Here is a 22,944-nt window from a genome sequence, read left to right on the forward strand (position 1 = left end):
TCAGGAAGGCCACCAAAAATTCAGAGATTTCCATACCCAACTATAACATCTTCCGTCAAGATAGAACTACCAAAGGGGGCGGAGTTGCAGTCTACTGCAGAGATAGCCTGCAAAGTAATGTCATACTTTCCAGGTCCATACCCAAACAGTTCGAACTACTAATTTTGAAAATTACCCTCTCCAGAAATAAGTCTCTCACTGTTGCCGCCTGCTACCGGCCACCCTCAGCTTCCAGCTGTGCCCTGGACACCATTTGTGAATTGATCGCCCCCCATCTAGCTTCAGAGTTTGTTCTGTTAGGTGACCTAAACTGGGATATGCTTAACACCCCGGCAGTCCTACAATGTAAGCTAGATGCCCTCAATCTCACTCAAATCATCAAGGAACCCACCAGGTACAACCCTAACTCTGTAAACAAGGGTACCCTCATAGACGTCATCCTGACCAACTGGCCCTCCAAATACACCTCCGCTGTCTTCAACCAGGATCTCAGCGATCACTGCCTCATTGCCTGTATCCGCCACGGAGCCGCAGTCAAACGACCACCCCTCATCACTGTCAAACGCTCCCTAAAACACTTCTGTGAGCAGGCCTTTCTAATCGACCTGGCCCGGGTATCCTGGAAGGACATTGACCTCATCCCGTCAGTTGAGGATGCCTGGTCATTCTTTAAAAGTAACTTCCTCACCATTTTAGATAAGCATGCTCCGTTCAAAAATGCAGAACCAAGAACAGATACAGCCCTTGGTTCACTCCAGACCTGACTGCCCTCGACCAGCACAAAAACATCCTGTGGCGGACTGCAATAGCATCGAATAGCCCCGTGATATGCAACTGTTCAGGAAAGTCAGGAACCAATACACGCAGTCAGTCAGGAAAGCTAAGGCCAGCTTCTTCAGGCAGAAGTTTGCATCCTGTAGCTCCAACTCCAAAAAGTTCTGGGACACTGTGAAGTCCATGGAGAACAAGAGCACCTCCTCCCAGCTGCCCACTGCACTGAGGCTAGGTAACACGGTCTCCACCGATAAATCCACGATTATCGAAAGCTTCAATAAGCACTTCTCAACGGCTGGCCATGCCTTCCGCCTGGCTACTCCAACCTCGGCCAACAGCTCCGCCCCCCGCAGCTCCTCGCCCAAGCCTCTCCAGGTTCTCCTTTACCCAAATCCAGATAGCAGATGTTCTGAAAGAGCTGCAAAACCTAGACCCGTACAAATCAGCTGGGCTTGACAATCTGGACCCTCTATTTCTGAAACTATCTGCCGCCATTGTCGCAACCCCTATTACCAGCCTGTTCAACCTCTCTTTCATATCATCTGAGATCCCCAAGGATTGAAAGCTGCCGCAGTCATCCCCCTCTTCAAAGGGGGAGACACCCTGGACCCAAACTGCTATAGACCTATATCCATCCTGCCCTGCCTATCTAAGGTCTTCGAAAGCCAAGTCAACAAACAGGTCACTGACCATCTCGAATCCCACCGTACCTTCTCCGCTGTGCAATCTGGTTTCCGAGCCGGTCACGGGTGCACCTCAGCCACGCTCAAGGTACTAAACGATATCATTACCGCCATAGATAAAAGACAGTACTGTGCAGCCGTCTTCATCGACCTCGCCAAGGCTTTCGACTCTGTCAATCACCATATTCTTATCGGCAGACTCAATAGCCTCGGTTTCTCGGATGACTGCCTTGCCTGGTTCACCAATTACTTTGCAGACAGAGTTCAGTGTGTCAAATCGGAGGGCATGCTTTCCGGTCCTCTGGCAGTCTCTATGGGGGTGCCACAGGGTTCAATTCTCGGGCCGACTCTTTTCTCTGTATATATCAATGATGTTGCTCTTGCTGCGGGCGATTCCCTGATCCACCTCTACGCAGACGACACCATTCTATATACTTTCGGCCCGTCATTGGACACTGTGCTATCTAACCTCCAAACGAGCTTCAATGCCATACAGCACTCCTTCCGTGGCCTCCAACTGCTCTTAAACGCGAGTAAAACCAAATGCATGCTTTTCAACCGATCGCTGCCTGCACCCGCATGCCCGACTAGCATCACCACCCTGGATGGTTCCGACCTTGAATATGTGGACATCTATAAGTACCTAGGTGTCTGGCTAGACTGCAAACTCTCCTTCCAGACTCACATCAAACATCTCCAATCGAAAATCAAATCAAGAGTCGGCTTTCTATTCCGCAACAAAGCCTCCTTCACTCACGCCGCCAAGCTTACCCTAGTAAAACTGACTATCCTACCGATCCTCGATTTCGCGATGTCATCTACAAAATGGCTTCCAACACTCTACTCAGCAAACTGGATGCAGTCTATCATAGTGCCATCCGTTTTGTCACCAAAGCACCTTATACCACCCACCACTGCGACTTGTATGCTCTAGTCGGCTGGCCCTCGCTACATATTCGTCGCCAGACCCACTGGCTCCAGGTCATCTACAAGTCCATGCTAGGTAAAGCTCCGCCTTATCTCAGTTCACTGGTCACGATGGCAACACCCATCCGTAGCACACGCTCCAGCAGGTGTATCTCACTGATCATCCCTAAAGCCAACACCTCATTTGGCCGCCTTTCGTTCCAGTTCTCTGCTGCCTGTGACTGGAACGAACTGCAAAAATCGCTGAAGTTGGAGACTTTTATCTCCCTCACCAACTTCAAACATCAGCTATCCGAGCAGCTAACCGATCGCTGCAGCTGTACATAGTCTATTGGTAAATAGCCCACCCATTTTCACCTACCTCATTCCCATACTGTTTTTATACTGTTTTTTTTATTTATTTATTTACTTTTCTGCTCTTTTGCACACCAATATCTCTACCTGTACATGACCATCTGATCATTTATCACCCCAGTGTTAATCTGCAAAATTGTATTATTCGCCTACCTCCTCATGCCTTTTGCACACATTGTATATAGACTGCCCATTTTTTTTCTACTGTGTTATTGACTTGTTAATTGTTTATTCCATGTGTAACTCTGTGTTGTCTGTTCACACTGCTATGCTTTATCTTGGCCAGGTCGCAGTTGCAAATGAGAACTTGTTCTCAACTAGCCTACCTGGTTAAATAAAGGTGAAATAAAAAAAATAAAAAAATAAATAAAAACAAGCATTTCGCTACACTCGCATTAACATCTGCTAACCATGTGTATGTGACAAATAAAATTTTATTTGATTTGATGTATCAATTTGTTACTTTGTGCTTATAGGTCATTACCCTGTCTAGCCTGCCAGAAATGTGTGAGGGTGAAGACTGTGGTGCCGGAGTTGAAGCCCATCAAAGTTGTTTCGTCATGGCATATGATCGGTAAGGGTCCCAATTCAAATTTAGCCCTGATAAGTTGTTTTGTAATGGATGCTTTAATTGACCACAGCAGAGTTCAATATTATAGAATGTGTGTGTGTGTCAATATCCTTACAAGTATGAAAGTTTGCATACAATATGACTCGGATACGGGTAAAAATATAAAATAATCTTCTCTCTAACACTTTAAATGTTAGTGGTGGACGTCATTGGACCCTTCACTAAATCCAGGAATGGCAACAGCTGGTGTCTGACGGCGACCGATCACATTACCAAGTGGGTGGAGGTAATGCCTATTAAGGCCAGTACAGGAAGAGTATGTGCTTAACTCTATATTCCCTTCTGTAACCCAATAAAAAGGGTGCTTGGAACAACAACAACAAATATTTTCGTTTTGTATTATACCCATCAAGGACGAGACTGTCGAGGCCACCCAGGGTTCTCCTGAGGTCGTCTTGAGTGACTGAGGTCATGAACGCTGGAACAAGGTACGGATGTTATCGGTTATATTCTGTCACCAATGGTTTGTTTTATTTATTTTTTACAATTTATTTTTGTTTTTCCATGGTACGTAATCAGATATATTTCAATATCTTACATTGTCAATAGCTTTTCTAGCCCCTCCTCCAGGTTTGGTGAACGGACCAACCAGACCCACCTTCATACACGAACTGAGAAGGATGTAGAGGTTTTTGACCAGGTAGAAACAACTGTCCACACTGTTAATTTATTTTCTGGCCCTCCAAGAGATATGTAAGAAATGTATTTGTAATATGGAAAATAATTCCATTTACACTATTTGGCCGGTGGACATTTTTTGGCATGACAGTCCCTCAGATCCTCAAAAAGTTCTACAGCTGCACCATTGAGAGCATCTTGATTGGCTGCATCACCGCTTGGTATGGCAACTGCTTGGCATCCAACCTCAAGACGCTACAGAGGGTTAATCAAATCAAAGTTTATTTATCACGTGCACCGAATACAACAGTGAAATGCTTACTTACAGGCTCTAACCAATAGTGCAAAAAAGGTATTTTTGAACAATATTTATTTTACCAGGCAAGTCAGTTAAGAACAAATTCTTATTTTCAATGATGGCCTAGGAACAGTGGGTTAACTGCCTGTTCAGGGGCAGAATGACAGATTTGTACCTTGTCAGCTCAGGATTTGAACTTGCAACCTTCTGGTTACAAGGTCACCGCTCTAACCACTAGGCTACCCTGCCACCCCAATAGGTAGGTAAAGAAATAAAACAACAGTGAAAAATAACAGTAGAGAGGCTATATACAGTAGCGAGGCTATAAAAGTAGCGAGGCTACATACAGACACCGGTTAGTCGGGCTGATTGAGGTAGTATGTACATGTAGATATGGTTAAATCTGCACACAATGCAGATAGTCCGGGTAGCCATTTGATTACCTGTTCAGGAGTCTAATGGCTTGGGGGTAAAAACTGTTGAGAAGCCTTTTTGTCCTAGACTTGGCACTCCGGTACCGCTTGTCATGCGGTAGTAGAGAGAACAGTCTATGACTGGGGTGGCTGGGGTCTTTGACAATTTTTAGGGCCTTCCTCTAACACTGCCTGGTGTAGAGGTCCTGGATGGCAGGCAGCTTAGCCCCAGTGATGTACTGGGCCGTACGCACTGCCCTCTGTAGTGCCTTGCGATCGGAGGCTGAGCAGTTGCCGTAGCAGGTAGTGATGCAACCAGTCAGGCAGGATGCTCTCAATGGTGCAGCTGTAGAACCTTTTGAGGATCTCAGGACCCATGCCACATCTTTTCAGTCTCCTTAGGGGGAATAGGCTTTGTCGTGCCCTCTTCACAGCTGTCTTGGTATGTTTGGACCATTCTAGTTTGTTGGTGATGTGGACACCAAGGAACTTGAAGCGCTCAACCTGCTCCACTACAGCCCCATCGATGAGAATGGGAGCGTGCTTAGTCCTCCTTTTCCTGTAGTCCACAATCATCTCCTTAGTCTTGGTTACGTTAAGGGACAGGTTGTTATTCTGGCACCACCCAGCCAGGTCTCTGACCTCCTCCCTCTAGGCTGTCTCGTCGTTGTCGGTGATTGGGCCTACCACTGTTGTGTCGTCTGCAAACGTAATGATGGTGTTGGAGTCGTGCCTGGCCAGTGTTGCTACTGTGACGACCCTCCCACTCTGTCTGCCGTATTCTCTCTTTGTTCTTGCTTCCTTATTAGGGTGCCGGTGGGCGGAGTTGGGAGGGTCGTCAGCTACATGAGAAACACCTGGGCCCGGTGTCTCCCAGGATAAATACACCACTTCCCCATTCATGGAAGAGACTCTCTCCATGCAGACACCTTTACAGATTTTGTTGTGTATCTTGGTGGCCTTTTGGTTGTTTGCTTTGGCACCTTTCAACACCGTGCATTATCACATTCATGCATGCAAAACACTCACTTACACTACTGATTACTGATTACACACACCATTGTATATTGTACTTAGTTTACTTTATTTAATAAATATATATTTTGTTACTCCTTATCTCCAAGTTGTCTCCCTTTTGTTACGGGCTTTGAACCGGTTCGTGACACTACGTACTATCACCACCTGGGGGCAGCCCGTCAGGATCCAGTTGCAGAGGGAGGTGTTTAGTCCCAGGATCCTTAGCTTGTGATGAGATTTACTATGGTGTTGAACGCTGAGCTGTAGTCAATGAATAGCGTTCTCACATAAGTGATTTGTGTCCAGGTCCAGGTGGGAAAGGTCCAGGTGGGAAAGGGCAGTGTGGAGTGCAATAGAGATTGCATCATCTGTGGATCTGTTTGGGCGGTATGCAAATTGGAGTGGGTCTAGGGTTTCTGGGATAATGGTGTTGATGTGAGCCATTACCAACCTTTCAAAGCACTTCATGGCTACGGACGTGAGTGCTACGGGTCTGTAGTCATTTAGACAGGTTGCCTTTGTGTTCTTGGGAACAGGGACTACGGTGGTCTGCTTGAAACATGTTGGTATTACAGACTCAATTAGGGACATGTTGAAAATGTCAGTGAAGACACATGCCAGTTGTTCAGCACATCCCCGGAGCACACGTCCTGGTAATCTGTCTGGCCCCGCAGCCTTGTGTATGTTGATGCTCTCATGCATGCCTCAGTGTTATTATTTGACCATGCTGGTCATTTATGAACATTTGAACATCTTGGCCATGTTCTGTTATAATCTCCACCCGGCACAGCCAGAAGAGGACTGGCCACCCCTCATAGCCTGGTTCCTCTCTAGGTTTCTTCCTAGGTTTTGGCCTTTCTATGGAGTTTTTCCTAGCCACCGTGCTTCTACACCTGCATTGCTTGCTGTTTGGGGTTTTAGGCTGGGTTTCTGTACAGCACTTTGAGATATCAGCTGATGTAAGAAGGGCTATATAAATACATTTGATTTGATTTGTTGCTTGCCTCGAAACGAGCATAGAAGTGATTTAGCTCGTCTGGTAGTCTCGTGTCACTGGGCAGCTCTTGACTGTGCTTCCCTTTGTCCCCTGTAATAGTTTGCAAGCACTGCCACATAAGACGAGCATCGGAGCCTGTGTAGTATGATTCAATCTTAGCCCTGTATTGACACTTTGCCTGTTTGATCGTTCGTTCCAGGGCATAGCAGGATTTCTTGTAGGCTTCCGGGTTAGAGTCCTGCACCTTGAAAGCGGCACCTCTACCCTTTAGCTCAGTGTGAATGTTGCCTGTAATCCATGGCTTCTGGTTGGGGTATGTACGTACAGTCACTGTGGGGACGACGTCCTCGATGCACTTATTGATGAAGCCAGTGACTGATGTGGTGTACTCCTCAATGTCATCAGAAGAATCCCGGAACATGTTCCAGTCTGTGACAGGAAAACAGTCCTGTAGTTTAGCATCTGCTTCATCTGACCACTTTGTGCCTGGTGCTTCCTGCTTTAGTTTTAGCTTGTAAGAAGGAATCAGGAGGATAGAGTTGTGGTCGAATTTACCAAAATGCATACAGCCCAGTATATCACGTGGGCCGAGCTTCCTGCCATCCAGGACCTCTATACAAGGCGATGTACCGGTTCACCTAGTCAGTCTGTCATGGAAAGAGCAGGTGTTCCTAATGTTTTGTACACTGGGTACCAGTACCGTGTCAAACCGCAGGTGTACGAGGTAATTGATGTAGATATGTACATACAGTATAACTAGGAATACAGTGACAGATAATAAACTAACAGGAGTTTATGTGATGAGTCAAAGTTAGTGCAAAAAGGGTCAATGCAGATAGTCCGGGCAGCTATCTAACTAACTATTTATCAAATCAAATCTTTATTGGTCACATACACATGTTTAGCAAATGTTATTGTGGGTGTAGCGAAAGGCTTGTTCATTGACTCTTATGGCTTGGAGGTAGAAGCTTTTCAGGGTCCTGTTGGTTCCAGTGGGTGGGCCTATACCCTCCCAGGCCCACCCATGGCTGTGCCCCTGCCCAGTCATGTGAAATCCATAGATTAAGGCCTAATGAATTTATTTAAATTGACTGATTGCCTTATATGAACTGTAACTGCGTTTATATTTTTGTTCAGTATATTATATATTATTGTCTCCAAAGAGGTGTATTCTGAACATAAACAGCATATAAAATCTATCAACAGTATATATTCTGAACACGAACGAGGAAATCAAACATGTAAAAGTGGTATTGGAGGCTAAATGTAAACACACATTCTCCTGCACACAGACACAGCGACATGATAGTTTCTGTCAGTCTCTTAGCAACAGCATCTCCTGGCTCGGCCTTATCACCTCCAGCAAGGCCTGCCGGTCGTTCTCTCACATGACCTTTGCCCCCTCCATCTTCTCCGTCAGGGCCCGTTTAATGAAGTTTAGATCGTACCGGTAAACACACGATAAGCTCTGGTTTGAGTTATTGTAGCCTGTGAGGTGCCTATATAAAAGGAAATAAGCCTTTGTTACAGGCTTTGGTTTTTTATTCATGTTTTGAGGTTGGAATTTAGCACATAGGTCGCACCGATTGGTGTCACCTCGTCAGTCAGTGTGTTAAACCTGTGTTGGCCGAGGTGCTATTTAGGAGTGGCTGGCCCAGTGCTCCAGTTGAGCGTGAGAGATGTTAAGGAGAGCTACACTTTGTCAGCTGTGGTGCGAGTTCAACCTTTTTACGTTAGAAAGAAGCCTGTGTTTTGGTGTTTCTTCAGTTCTTTTTACTCCCTGTCCTAAATGGTGTTTTTTCTTATAGTTTGTCATGGTGGGTGTCTTTAAGAACGACGATCTGTTTTATTTGGTTGGCAGTGATTATCTTTGTTGTGAGCGTCATTTTGAGTTTGTATTGTGGGAACGTTACACCTTGGAGAAGTAAGCCTTTTCCGAGCCAGAACAGTCCATATGGACTGGAGTCCATCTCCTGTTTCTGTAGTGTGATTTACAAGCAGACCCCCTGAACAGGACAACAATCCATCTCCTGTTTCTGTAGTGTGAGCCTGTGTGATTTACAAGTACACCCCCAGGACAGGAGGCTTGTACCCAGAGGGAGGAACTCACTGGGAACAGATGTCGGTTCAACATTTGAGTTGTCAAATAATGTGAAATCAACCAAAAATGTCCCCCTTTATTGGCTTTAGGTTTAAAGTTGGCTGAAAATAGTAAAGTCCCTTAGGTTCACATTAAATGTTTTGGTTGAAATGACATGGAAACAATGCTGATTCAACCTGTTTTTGCCCAGTGGGAAGCTTTACTGCTAAGCAGGCAGGCACTGTGGTCCACACACCTTTTGGGCTACCTTGCACTGGCCCACATCACAGTGAGGGACACCACAGGGTGAGCAGCATTGCCATCAACAGGTTACAGCACGTCCCGGATGACTTAACTGTTAGACCGAGCCATGTTGTCGAAGGGAACAGGGGTTGCATTGAATAACAAAGATCATATTCCTTAGTTCTGAGTTACTATGGAAACAGAGAGACAAGGTCCATAAGCTCCAGGTGGAAGGATCCTTTTTTTTTTTATGTAAAAAAAAGCTGAGAAATCTGGACCTGCAAAATCTCAATGGACAGAGAAAATATACACCAGAAAGGTTCCTTTAGGTTATGAGTTTGTTTATTTGAAACAAAACCCCATCTAAATATGTCATCATTCAAACTTAACAATACATACCATTATAAGTTTTGGGTACATAAAAAATATATATAAAAAAAAAAAAAAAAATGATTGAATGGGAAATAGTTTGGAACACGGCTATATTTAAGTGCAAAATAGTATATTAAACTAGGGAAATGTACAGTACATAGAGTTCTATGTGGAACATGGAATGTGATGCATAGATTTAAGACCAACTCATGGAATGTCTGTAGTGTGGGGCTATGGTCATAGCGACAGAAGGCTGACTAAAACAATCATTCAAATATAGTAGCAGATAGACATGCAGATCATTTGGTATGAGGCTACTGTGCAATAGTTGTATTCGAAAGGGACGCTTTTCCCCGGACACAGATGAAGCTAAATACTGAACTAAAATGCTATTTTCTAAATGGAGGTTCTCCATGGACCATTATTTATAGTCCAGGGTCCAGGGAAACCGGACCTAAAACGTTTTGGAGGGTCACTAGACTTCCATTATTCATGAAAAGGTTTAGACATTACTATACACTTGATTTAGCTTATGTATAGGCAATAAGGTGTTCAATGTACAGGCTGCGTGCAAGTTGCAAAACAGGTTTGTACAATCCATTTTAAGACGACTCTCTTCACACGTAAGAGAACTATTAGTATTTATATAGTATAAATATATAGTATAGTATCTGCATCTGTCTGTAGCTTCGCATCGCAGTACAGCAAGACGGTTGTTGAGTGTCAATAAGATTATCTTCAAAATGGAATCTCCCTATAACACATGTTCTATTGTTTCTACTATGTTGTTGTTACTTATAACCTGGGTGGTTCCAGCCCTGAATGCTGATTGGCTGACAGCCGTGATATATCACACTGTATGCCACGGGTATGACGAAACATTTGTTTTTACTGCTCTAATTATGTAGGTAACCAGTTTATAATAGCAATAAGGCACCCTGGGGGCTTGTGGTATATGGCCAATATACCACGGCTAAGGACTGTGTCCAGGCACTCCGCGTTGCATCATGCATAAGAACAGCCCTTAGACACGGTATACTGGCCGTATACCACACCCCCTTGGGCCTTATTGGTCAATCATAGTCAGCTGTTAATGATAAATATCCCTTTAAGTATGGGGCTAAAAAACTATAGGAAAATGATTGCAGGTGCAGAAAACCTTCCTGTATGTATGCATGTATGTATGTATGTATGTATGTATGTATGTACCATCATCTTAACCAAATATACTGCAAAAATGAATCACAATCTTTACCATTTTCAACATTATGAATTAATTTAGAAAATACTGGAATGGACATTCTTTAAACACATATTTTGTTGATTAAATGTATTCATAGTAGGGAGGGACTCTATACATTGTTGGTGCTCTCATTAGAAAAGGGAAGATGGGGAAGGGGGATCATTTTTCCTAATCAAATGCCTGGCTTATGACCAGGGGCCAGAGTTTTCCCTCACCAGAAAAACTCTGGGCCCTTGTTCTGAATCTAATGACAGCTGGTATATAAGACCGGTGTCTGTACCAAACCAGGCTGGCCTCAGGGCATGACCAGGTCAGTGATACTAGAAGCCAGGCTGGACTCAGGGCATGACCAGGTCAGTGATACTAGAAGCCAGGCTGGACTCAGGGCATGACCAGGTCAGTGATACTAGAAGCCAGGCTGGACTCAGGGCATGACCAGGTCAGTGATACTAGAAGCCAGGCTGGACTCAGGGCATGACCAGGCTGATACTAGAAGCCAGGCTGGACTCAGGGCATGACCAGGTCAGTGATACTAGAAGCCAGGCTGGCCTCAGGGCATGACCAGGTCAGTGATACTAGAAGCCAGGCTGGACTGGACAGGGCATGACCAGGTCAGTGATACTAGAAGCCAGGCTGGACTCAGGGCATGACCAGGTCAGTGATACTAGAAGCCAGGCTGGACTCAGGGCATGACCAGGTCAGTGATACTAGAAGCCAGGCTGGCCTCAGGGCATGACCAGGTCAGTGATACTAGAAGCCAGGCTGGACTCAGGGCATGACCAGGTCAGTGATACTAGAAGCCAGGCTGGACTCAGGGCATGACCAGGTCAGTGATACTAGAAGCCAGGCTGGCCTCAGGGCATGACCAGGTCAGTGATACTAGAAGCCAGGCTGGACTCAGGGCATGACCAGGTCAGTGATACTAGAAGCCAGGCTGGACTCAGGGCATGACCAGGTCAGTGATACTAGAAGCCAGGCTGGACTCAGGGCATGACCCAGGCTGGCAGTGATACCAGGTCAAGCCAGGCTGGACTCAGGGCATGACCAGGTCAGTGATACTAGAAGCCAGGCTGGCCTCAGGGCATGACCAGGTCAGTGATACTAGAAGCCAGGCTGGACTCAGGGCATGACCAGGTCAGTGATACTAGAAGCCAGGCTGGACTCAGGGCATGACCAGGTCAGTGATACTAGAAGCCAGGCTGGACTCAGGGCATGACCAGGTCAGTGATACTAGAAGCCAGGCTGGACTCAGGGCATGACCAGGTCAGTGATACTAGAAGCCAGGCTGGCCTCAGGGCATGGCCAGGTCAGTGATACTAGAAGCCAGGCTGGACTCAGGGCATGACCAGGTCAGTGATACTAGAAGCCAGGCTGGCCTCAGAGCATGACCAGGTCAGTGATACTAGAAGCCAGGCTGGACTCAGGGCATGACCAGGTCAGTGATACTAGAAGCCAGGCTGGACTCAGGGCATGACCAGGTCAGTGATACTAGAAGCCAGGCTGGACTCAGGGCATGACCAGGTCAGTGATACTAGAAGCCAGGCTGGCCTCAGGGCATGACGAGGCTGTCCTTCTCCTTCTCTATCCCCCTGACCAGCTCCTCCACCCAGAGCACCTCCGACGCCACCTGTTCTGCCAGGACCTCGTAACGGTTCTCCAGACGGCCAAACTTCCTCTTGAGGGCGTTAGCAGCCAGCATGGTGGCGCGGGCATCCTCCTGACTCTGCCTGCGCTGGGCCTGGGTACGCTGCAGCTCCTGGCGGATGTGACCCAGGTCGCTGGCGATGCTCTGGTTCTCCTCCTTGTACCAGCCCTCCTTCTCCTCGTAGATAGACAGGAGAGCAGCCACGTCCTCCCGGCACGACCTGGAGAAGTCAGGGAGATGTTAGAATGTATGGAATACGTATGCTGTATCCAATTAGAGCGGCTGTACATGCATTTTTTAAATAATCAACTTAAAATTACGAATCCATCCATCTATCGATTCATCCCTCCCTCTCACCTCTGGTTCTGTTCCAGGTCTCTCAGCCCCTCCTCAGCAGCAGCGATCTCCTCCAGCACCTGGGAGAAGCGTTCGAAGTTGACATAGGTGTTGTTGGGGGGCATGGAGGAGTGGGACTTGATGGTGTACTCCTTTAGACGCGTGGTCTTCAGGCGCCTGCGCTCCGGCTTCTTCCCGCTCTCCTCCTGGCGCACGTTCCGCCTCTTGATCACCTGGGAGGAGAGGAGCGTTAATGGATAGCAGATAAAGGGGGTCAAAAACCATCAGTAAAGCGGCAGTAAATTGGCAGTAAACCATCAGTAAAGCGGCAGTAAACCATCAGTAAAGTGGCAGTAAACCATCAGTAAAGCGGCAGTAAACCATCAGTAAAGCGGCAGTAAACCATCAGTAAACCATCAGTAAAGCGGCAGTAAACCATCAGTAAAGCGGCAGTAAACCATCAGTAAAGCGGCAGTAAACCATCAGTAAAGCGGCAGTAAACCATCAGTAAACCATCAGTAAAGCGGCAGTAAACCATCAGTAAACCATCAGTAAAGCGGCAGTAAACCATCAGTAAAGCGGCAGTAAAGCGGCAGTAAACCATCAGTAAACCGGCAGTAAATCATCAGTAAACCATCAGTAAAGCGGCAGTAAACCATCAGTAAACCATCAGTAAAGCGGCAGTAAACCATCAGTAAAGCGGCAGTAAACCATCAGTAAACCGGCAGTAAACCATCAGTAAACCATCAGTAAAGCGGCAGTAAACCATCAGTAAACCATCAGTAAAGCGGCAGTAAACCATCAGTAAAGCGGCAGTAAACCATCAGTAAAGCGGCAGTAAACCATCAGTAAAGCGGCAGTAAACCATCAGTAAACCATCAGTAAAGCGGCAGTAAACCATCAGTAAACCATCAGTAAAGCGGCAGTAAACCATCAGTAAACCATCAGTAAAGCGGCAGTAAACCATCAGTAAAGCGGCAGTAAACCATCAGTAAACCATCAGTAAAGCGGCAGTAAACCATCAGTAAACCATCAGTAAAGCGGCAGTAAACCATCAGTAAAGCGGCAGTAAACCATCAGTAAAGCGGCAGTAAACCAGGTGCTAAAAGCCAACAGTTGCTTTATAAGTGAAAGAGGGCAAAGGGATAGTCCAACATGTGGGATCAGTAAGATGTCAAATATGTGTGAAATGGCGAGAGATGTCTACCTTGATCCAGGGATGCTGAAGGCTGTCATCGATGGTCATCCTCTTCCTGGAGAAATAAGAGATGAAAAATAATCAATTATTACTTCCTGCTTTACTGTCATGCCTTAGTAATTGCAATTATATAATTTCCACTGAAGTTCTCCAAGGCTATGGTGCGGATTCAGTAAACGTTCATCTTTTGCTAGAGTCCCTACAATGATATATTAACTAACAAGACAAACAAAAGCAAATAGTTACTGTCATGGCCCTTACGTGTGTTGTTCTAAGTATTCCCAGGCCTGTTCTATCCACAGTAAACCAGCCTTACTTGGGATCCTTGACCAGCAGGCGTCTGATGAAGTCCTTGGCCAGCTCACTGGTATTGCTGAAGTACTCCTCGTCAAAGTCATAGTTGACAGCAGAGATGTTGGTCAGAGTCTCCTGCTTGGTCTCCCCCAGGAACGGAGAGGCACCACTCAACCTGAGGAAGACAAAACAACATGTTGAGAACACTCAACCTCAGGTTAAACAAGTGGTACGGACAAATATGAAATACAATCGCTTATTAGCTATTTCATCATGTAAATGATTGGATTGCTCAGAAATAATAACATTCACGTGTGTCGTTCTCCATTTTGTAAAACAGGTACAGAATATGATCAAAAATGTCTGTAGATTTAGAAATAATCTAAACAAAATGTTTGACGCGGTTTATGTCGCTCAACTGACACCATTATAATGTGAGGCAGTACTTACAGAATGTACGTGATAACTCCAATACTCCTGGAGAAACAAGAGGACAACAAATTAGTGAGATTTACTTGAAGGGTAAAGAAACAAGAAAAACAACAATAACAAAAAGTTCTCAAAATCAGAAAAACATTTAAAATAATCTTAGTTTATTTTACCACATGTCAGCCTCCAGTCCGAGTGGTTCATAGTTGACTATCTCTGGAGCTGTAAAACAAGCAGGATTATTAGAACCCAGATGATCTTCAGGGAGATCAGCACACAGACCTCCACTAATTAAAACCAATATGAAGGAATATTTTCCCCATTCCATAACATTAAGATCATTGTGGAATCTTTTTATTTTATTTTAAAGCTATACGGGCCACCCGAGTGGCGCAGCTGTCTGAGGCACTGCATCGCAGTGTTGCGGCGTCACTACAGACCTGGGGTTCAACCCCAGGCTGTGTCACAACCGGCCGTGACCGTGTGTCCCATATGGCGGTAGACAATTGGCCCAGTGTTGTCCGGGTTAGGGGAAGGTTTGGTCGGGGGGGGGGCTTTACTTGGTTCATCGTGCTCTAGCGACTCCTTGTGGCGTGGCGGGCCGGGCGCCTGCTAGCTGACTTGGGTCCTCAGTTGAGCGGCGTTTCCTCCGACACATTGGTGCGGCTGGCTTCCGGGTTAAGACGGTGGATGTTAAGAAGCGCGATTTGGCGGGACACATTTCGGAGGACGCATGACTCAACCGTCACCTCTCCTGAGGCCGTTGAGGAGTTGCAGCGATGAGACAAGATCGAAATCACGAAATTTGGGAGAAAAGGGAGTTCAAATGTCCAAAAATACAAATAAATAATACACTGTTTAAAGATACTGTATGTTTTAATAAGGAAAATGAATATGTAGGAGCGTCTCACACACATAACGAAATATATGCGGAACACTAAATTGCTATTATTATTAATACATATTACAAACACATCTCTATGGTCTCACCAACAAACTCTGGCGTTCCAAAGATATTCTTAAACTCATTCCCAGCTTTGATCTGATGAGCGATGCCAAAGTCGATGAGTTTGATCCTGGGGTTGGAGACGTTCTTATCAAGCAGCATGATGTTCTCTGGCTACGGCACAAACAAACATTTCAGAATGCAGATAATAATACAATACAGATGTTGTTTTTTTTAAGACACCAAACTGTATATTTCTCAAATGCTGGAAACCTTTTGGACGTTTTCACTGATGTGCCAATGACTCAAAACAGTCTATCAAGTTATACATTGAGTGAGGAGTCGGAGTGCTCCAATAGGAGTTTAAAGGAATTCGTCAAGTCAAGATGGAACTTTAGTTTACAATGCCAGCCTGGCTTCTCCTTCCCCAGACTCCACCCTACCCACCTTCAGGTCAAAATGAGCGATGCGTTTGGAGTGTAGATAGTAGACCCCGTCCAGGATCTGTTTGAGGAACTGTGTGGCCTCCTCCTCTGTTAGAGACTCCTTCTCTGCCAGGAAGTCAAATAGTTCCCCTCCAGACACTCTGGACCACACCACATAACAGGGTTAAAAAAATTACTCTATTTTATCAATATACTATTTGAGTACAGGTCTGGGCCTGTATTCAGAAAGAGTCTCAGACGAATGCTGCTTTAGGATCAGTTTAGCCTTTTAGATCATAGTGAATCCGATTACAAGGACGGGGAGGTGGCTGATCCTAGATCAGCCCCAAATATCAACTGGTGTAGCTCTACTCACAGCTCCAGGATGAGGATGACATCCGTCTTGTTCTCGAAGATGTCGTGCAGCGTGATGATGTTGCTGTGCTGGATCTCTCTCAGAATGTTCACCTAGAATTGCATTTGATTTATTTCATTATTTTAAAAAAGGCATATAAAGCTGGTCCAGCCAGTACATACAATGATTGAGGATAAAACACAAAGCCTGAATTCTTATTTCCATTGTGGTTCTCTCACCTCCCTCTCGATCTCCTCGCGGCTTACGCCCCGGCGGCTGGACGACAGGCGACGCTTCTTGATTAACTTGGCGGCGTACTCCGAGCCAGAACTCTTGTCTTTACACTTCCGTACGATGGCGAATTGTCCACTAGGAGAGTTAATGAGGATGATGATGATGATCGATAGTATAATATAATATGTACATAAACATAGGAAACAAGAAAGAGTGACTGGGCCAAATTCAAATAGCCAATCTGGGGAAAATCCTGATTTAAAGCTATAAATTCTTGACTACAAATTGTATAGGCTAGTGTTCACTGGAAGCATTGCACAACACTGGTTGGCAGTTTCATTTTATGTAATAAGATAAAGACTCTATGCAAACATGTAAAGTGGGTGGCTATTTAAAAAAAATATATAAACATTTACACCTAACATCAGAGGGTACGGGCATTCCCCCCAGAAATGTCCAGGCTTGTTCAGGGACACATTATTCCATTTCTGTTAGTCACTTTTCTGTGGAACTTGTTCAGCTCACGTCTCAGTTGTTGAATCTTATGTTCATACAAATATTTACACATTTTAAGTTTGCTGAAAACAAACGCAGTTGACAGTGAGAGGACGTTTCTTTTTTTGCAGAGTTCATAAATTCTGCATTCCTGAGGGTCTAGCCATTCCTAAAGTTAAGTCTACAGCGCTTCTCTATCTGCACAGAACTGAATGTTCTGTTCTGCCATTTAATGTACCCTTTCTGAGCAAACTCAGCCCCCCCTCCCTCTCACACAGCATGACCATACCTAGAGCCAGAGAGGAAATAAACAGCTAGACTACTCCTAATAAACATCTAGACTACACCTAATAAACAGCTAGACTACACCTAATACACAGCTAGACTACACCTAATACACAGCTAGACTACACCTAATACACAGCTAGACTACTCCTAATAAACAGCTAGACTACACCTAGACTACTCCTAATAAACAGCTAGACTACACCTAGACTACTCCTAATAAACAGCTAGACTACACCTAGACTACTCCTAATAAACAGCTAGACTACACCTAATACACAGCTAGACTACTCCTAATAAACAGCTAGACTACACCTAATAAACAGCTAGACTACACCTAAAACAGCTAGACTACACCTAAAACAGCTAGACTACACCTAAAACAGCTAGACTACACCTAAAACAGCTAATAAACAGCTAGACTACACCTAATAAACAGCTAGACTACACCTAATAAACAGCTAGACTACACCTAAAACAGCTAGACTACACCTAAAACAGCTAGACTACACCTAAAACAGCTAGACTACACCTAAAACAGCTAGACTACACCTAAAACAGCTAATAAACAGCTAGACTACACCTAAAACAGCTAATAAACAGCTAGACTACTTCTAATAAACAGCTAGACTACACCTAAAACAGCTAGACTACTCCTAATAAACAGCTAGACTACACCTAAAACAGCTAGACTACTCCTAATAAACAGCTAGACTACTCCTAATAAACAGCTAGACTACTCCTAATAAACAGCTAGACTACTCCTAATAAACAGCTAGACTACACCTAAAACAGCTAGACTACACCTAAAACAGCTAGACTACACCTAAAACAGCTAGACTACACCTAAAACAGCTAGACTACACCTAAAACAGCTAATAAACAGCTAGACTACACCTAAAACAGCTAATAAACAGCTAGACTACACCTAAAACAGCTAATAAACAGCTAGACTACACCTAAAACAGCTAATAAACAGCTAGACTACACCTAAAACAGCTAATACACCTAAAACAGCTAATAAACAGCTAGACTACACCGAAAACAGCTAATACACCTAAAACAGCTAATAAACAGCTAGACTACTCCTAATAAACAGCTAGACTACACCTAATAAACAGCTAGACTACACCTAATAAACAGCTAGACTACACCTAATACACAGCTAGACTACACCTAATACACAGCTAGACTACACCTAATAAACAGCTAGACTACACCTAATACACAGCTAGACTACACCTAATACACAGCTAGACTACACCTAATACACAGCTAGACAACACCTAATACACAGCTAGACTACACCTAATAAACAGCTAGACTACACCTAATACACAGCTAGACTACACCTAATACACAGCTAGACTACACCTAATAAACAGCTAGACTACACCTAATAAACAGCTAGACTAGACCTAATACACAGCTAGACTACACCTAATACACAGCTAGACTACACCTAATACACAGCTAGACTACACCTAATAAACAGCTAGACTACACCTAATAAACAGCTAGACTAGACCTAATAAACAGCTAGACTACACCTAATACACAGCTAGACTACACCTAAAACAGCTAATAAACAGCTAGACTACTCCTAATAAACAGCTAGACTAGACCTAATGAACAGCTAGACTAGACCTAATAAACAGCTAGACTACACCTAATAAACAGCTAGACTACACCTAATAAACAGCTAGACTACACCTAATAAACAGCTAGACTACACCTAAAACAGCTAGACTACACCTAAAACAGCTAATAAACAGCTAGACTACACCTAATAAACAGCTAGACTACACCTAAAACACCTAATAAACAGCTAGACTACACCTAATAAACAGCTAGACTACACCTAAAACAGCTAATAAACAGCTAGACTACACCTAATAAACAGCTAGACTACACCTAAAACAGCTAATAAACAGCTAGACTACACCTAATAAACAGCTAGACTACACCTAAAACACCTAATAAACAGCTAGACTACACCTAATACACAGCTAGACTACACCTAAAACAGCTAATAAACAGCTAGACTACACCTAATAAACAGCTAGACTAGACCTAATAAACAGCTAGACTACACCTAATACACAGCTAGACTACACCTAATAAACAGCTAGACTACTCCTAATAAACAGCTAGACTACTCCTAATAAACAGCTAGACTACACCTAATAAACAGCTAGACTAGACCTAATAAACAGCTAGACTACACCTAATAAACAGCTAGACTACACCTAATAAACAGCTAGACTAGACCTAATAAACAGCTAGACTACACCTAATAAACAGCTAGACTACACCTAAAACACCTAATAAACAGCTAGACTACACCTAAAACACCTAATAAACAGCTAGACTACACCTAAAACAGCTAATAAACAGCTAGACTACACCTAATAAACAGCTAGACTACTCCTAATAAACAGCTAGACTACTCCTAATAAACAGCTAGACTACACCTAAAACAGCTAATAAACAGCTAGACTACACCTAATAAACAGCTAGACTACTCCTAATAAACAGCTAGACTAGACCTAATAAACAGCTAGACTAGACCTAATAAACAGCTAGACTACTCCTAATAAACAGCTAGACTACTCCTAATAAACAGCTAGACTACACCTAATAAACAGCTAGACTACTCCTAATAAACAGCTAGACTACACCTAATACACAGCTAGACTACTCCTAATAAACAGCTAGACTACTCCTAATAAACAGCTAGACTACTCCTAATAAACAGCTAGACTACACCTAATAAACAGCTAGACTACTCCTAATAAACAGCTAGACTAGACCTAATAAACAGCTAGACTACACCTAATAAACAGCTAGACTACACCTAATACACAGCTAGACTACACCTAATACACAGCTAGACTACACCTAAAACACCTAATAAACAGCTAGACTACTCCTAATAAACAGCTAGACTACACCTAATACACAGCTAGACTACACCTAATACACAGCTAGACTACACCTAAAACACCTAATAAACAGCTAGACTACTCCTAATACACAGCTAGACTAGACCTAATAAACAGCTAGACTACACCTAATAAACAGCTAGACTAGACCTAATAAACAGCTAGACTACACCTAATAAACAGCTAGACTACACCTAATAAACAGCTAGACTACACCTAATAAACAGCTAGACTACACCTAAAACAGCTAGACTACACCTAAAACAGCTAATAAACAGCTAGACTACACCTAAAACAGCTAATAAACAGCTAGACTACACCTAAAACAGCTAATAAACAGCTAGACTACACCTAAAACAGCTAATAAACAGCTAGACTACTCCTAATAAACAGCTAGACTACACCTAAAACAGCTAGACTACACCTAAAACAGCTAATAAACAGCTAGACTACACCTAAAACAGCTAATAAACAGCTAGACTACACCTAAAACAGCTAATAAAAGGCTAGACTAAACCTTGAGGCATAAAGAGGAAATAAACGCATAGAAAGGCAATGATGTCATTCTTCTTCTGCAACACTGCAGAAAACAAAACTTCCATATAAAGGTAGGAAGTCAGGTTTATTGTGTCCCAAATGGCACCCTATATTCATTTTATAGTGCACTACTTTAGCCCTATGGTCTCTAATCTAAAGTAGTGCGCTACGTCAACAGGTTGCCATTTGGAACAAATTCAGGTTTAATCCTGTAGAAGCACATGACTCATTCTAGTGCTCCGGCTCTGTTTAGTTTATAAGGACTTGTTAAAAACACAGAGCAGGTTTGCATAACAGGACAGAGAGCTCTACACTGTTGAATAAACAGTCCCACAAATACACTGGGAATTTGCCAACGGATGTTTTCATCCTGTTATGTGATTTCAAGTCAACTAAGTGGTATTTGGATTGTATCATTAGGAGAGCCCAACAATCAATATTTAAGATCTTTGTAGAAATATTGCTTCACTTTACATACAAGAGTTACTAAAGGTGAGGGCCTCCCGAGTGGCGCAGTGACCTAAGGTACTGCATCGCAGTGCTAGCTGTGCCACTAGAGATTCTGAGTCTCCCCTCATGGGGCGGTGCACAATTGGCCCAGCGTCGTCCAGGTAGTGGAGGGTTTAGCCGGCAGGGATGTCTTTGTCCCATCATGCACTAGCGACTCCTGTGGCGACATGGTCATTGTAATGTTTGAGGACAGGTTCATTGTAATGGCTGGAATGGTAGGTACACTTAATTGCATTGGCCCAGTGTGCCTCATGCTGGGTAGGAGTTTTCCTCAATCGTCCTAAAAGTACAAATTCTGCCCACTGACACATTGGGAGAGCTGAAACAAGTATCCTTTGTATCCTCATCCAGCAACACTGTACAGACAGACAGACACAGGTCAGATCTTACCTCCCTAGCTCCTCTCCCATATCATAGAACGCCTCCACATCCTCTTGTCTGAAGCCAGCCATGGTCTGACTGGGTTGCTGCTAATAGAAGTTGTGTCTTGAATCACACTGAATTACAGAACAGGGAAACATGATTATTAGTACCTGTCAAGGAAATTGAGACCCATAACATGGCAACGATAGACTTATGTGATGCTGACATGAGCAAAACTAGATCAAATACATACTACACGTCATAGAGTGACAATAGGCATGCCACAGGCTGCATAATTTAGCCACAAGGGGGGTCAATACAATCAGTTTACACACATACAGTAAATTGATGTAACCATTTGACCCTGAACAAATTCACCCCCAACCAATGATGTGCATAACCCCCCCCCCCCCCCCCCAAAAAAAAAAGTGGTCGTCCTTATTTGGCCAAAGTCAACACGGCAGAGTTGCTGGGTTTCTTCGACTCCACCCACACGTGTGATGAACATAGTGGAGTGGAGAAGTAAAACTTGGCTGGTAAGGACTGAGAACTCCGCATACCGGTCTTACTTACGTCATCTTCTTCCATCAACTAGCTGATTAAAAGGGTCTCACTGCGGTTTTAACATTAGATAACCGTTTGCTACTTTTAGATTGAGAAACAATGGTTTCGTGTTATCCGAAAATACTATGGATTAACATTACACCGCAAATTGTTTTTATTTTTGTTGACAAGTAAAAACGGAACTTTAGCCATATGTAGCTAACTGGCTAGCTACCGTTTGGAGTCTGGAGAAGTGAGCTAGTGGGATACGGCTAACTTTTTCTCTAGAAATAACAACAAACATTAAAACCCAACACTCTTTCCGTGATAATGGGTCGTGGCAAAACCAAATTCTAAAGAAAATATAGCTACATTTTTGACAAAAGCTTGCTGGTAATGCTATATTAGATAGCCAACGTGATAGCTAGCTACATTAACTAATTCACTAACGTTAACTAGCGAACAGGATTCGCTGGTCATTCGCTCATCAATTTTCACATAACGTCAGTTGACACCGGAGATGGTAGTTTGTCGTTCCTTACTCTGTCTATACAAATTACAAGTCAGATACTTACATTATAACTGGCTACGGGTCCTGCATTCCTCTCCCGAGTCAAATTTCCGGTGGTAGAAGAAAATTACAGCACTTTGAGACAGGAGGATGGACCATATGGAATGACATCATACTGACTTCATCGTTGTGCGTGCACAAGTTTGAACCCGCAAAAGCAAATTATTACTGTCTGAAAGAGCA

At 43.9% G+C, this 22,944-nt stretch overlaps 1 protein-coding gene across 1 annotated transcript; it reads right to left on the reverse strand.

Annotated features, from left to right (window-relative positions):
* Positions 1-11,699: 11,699 nt before the first annotated feature.
* Positions 11,700-22,859, reverse strand: LOC115118593 (death-associated protein kinase 3-like). Its single transcript, XM_029647258.2, has 12 exons — positions 22,766-22,859; positions 21,675-21,781; positions 16,518-16,647; positions 16,300-16,391; positions 15,946-16,084; positions 15,543-15,672; positions 14,726-14,774; positions 14,574-14,600; positions 14,146-14,298; positions 13,839-13,884; positions 12,653-12,864; positions 11,700-12,515 (listed from the first exon to the last, which is right to left on the reverse strand). The coding sequence occupies exons 2-12, from the start codon at positions 21,734-21,736 to the stop codon at positions 12,200-12,202; spliced, it is 1,356 nt and encodes a 451-aa protein (XP_029503118.1). The 5' UTR covers positions 21,737-21,781; positions 22,766-22,859; the 3' UTR covers positions 11,700-12,199.
* Between the last annotated feature and the right edge of the window lie 85 nt (positions 22,860-22,944).

Source organism: Oncorhynchus nerka, linkage group LG9b, assembly GCF_034236695.1.
Source record: "Oncorhynchus nerka isolate Pitt River linkage group LG9b, Oner_Uvic_2.0, whole genome shotgun sequence".
NCBI lineage: Eukaryota > Metazoa > Chordata > Actinopteri > Salmoniformes > Salmonidae > Oncorhynchus > Oncorhynchus nerka.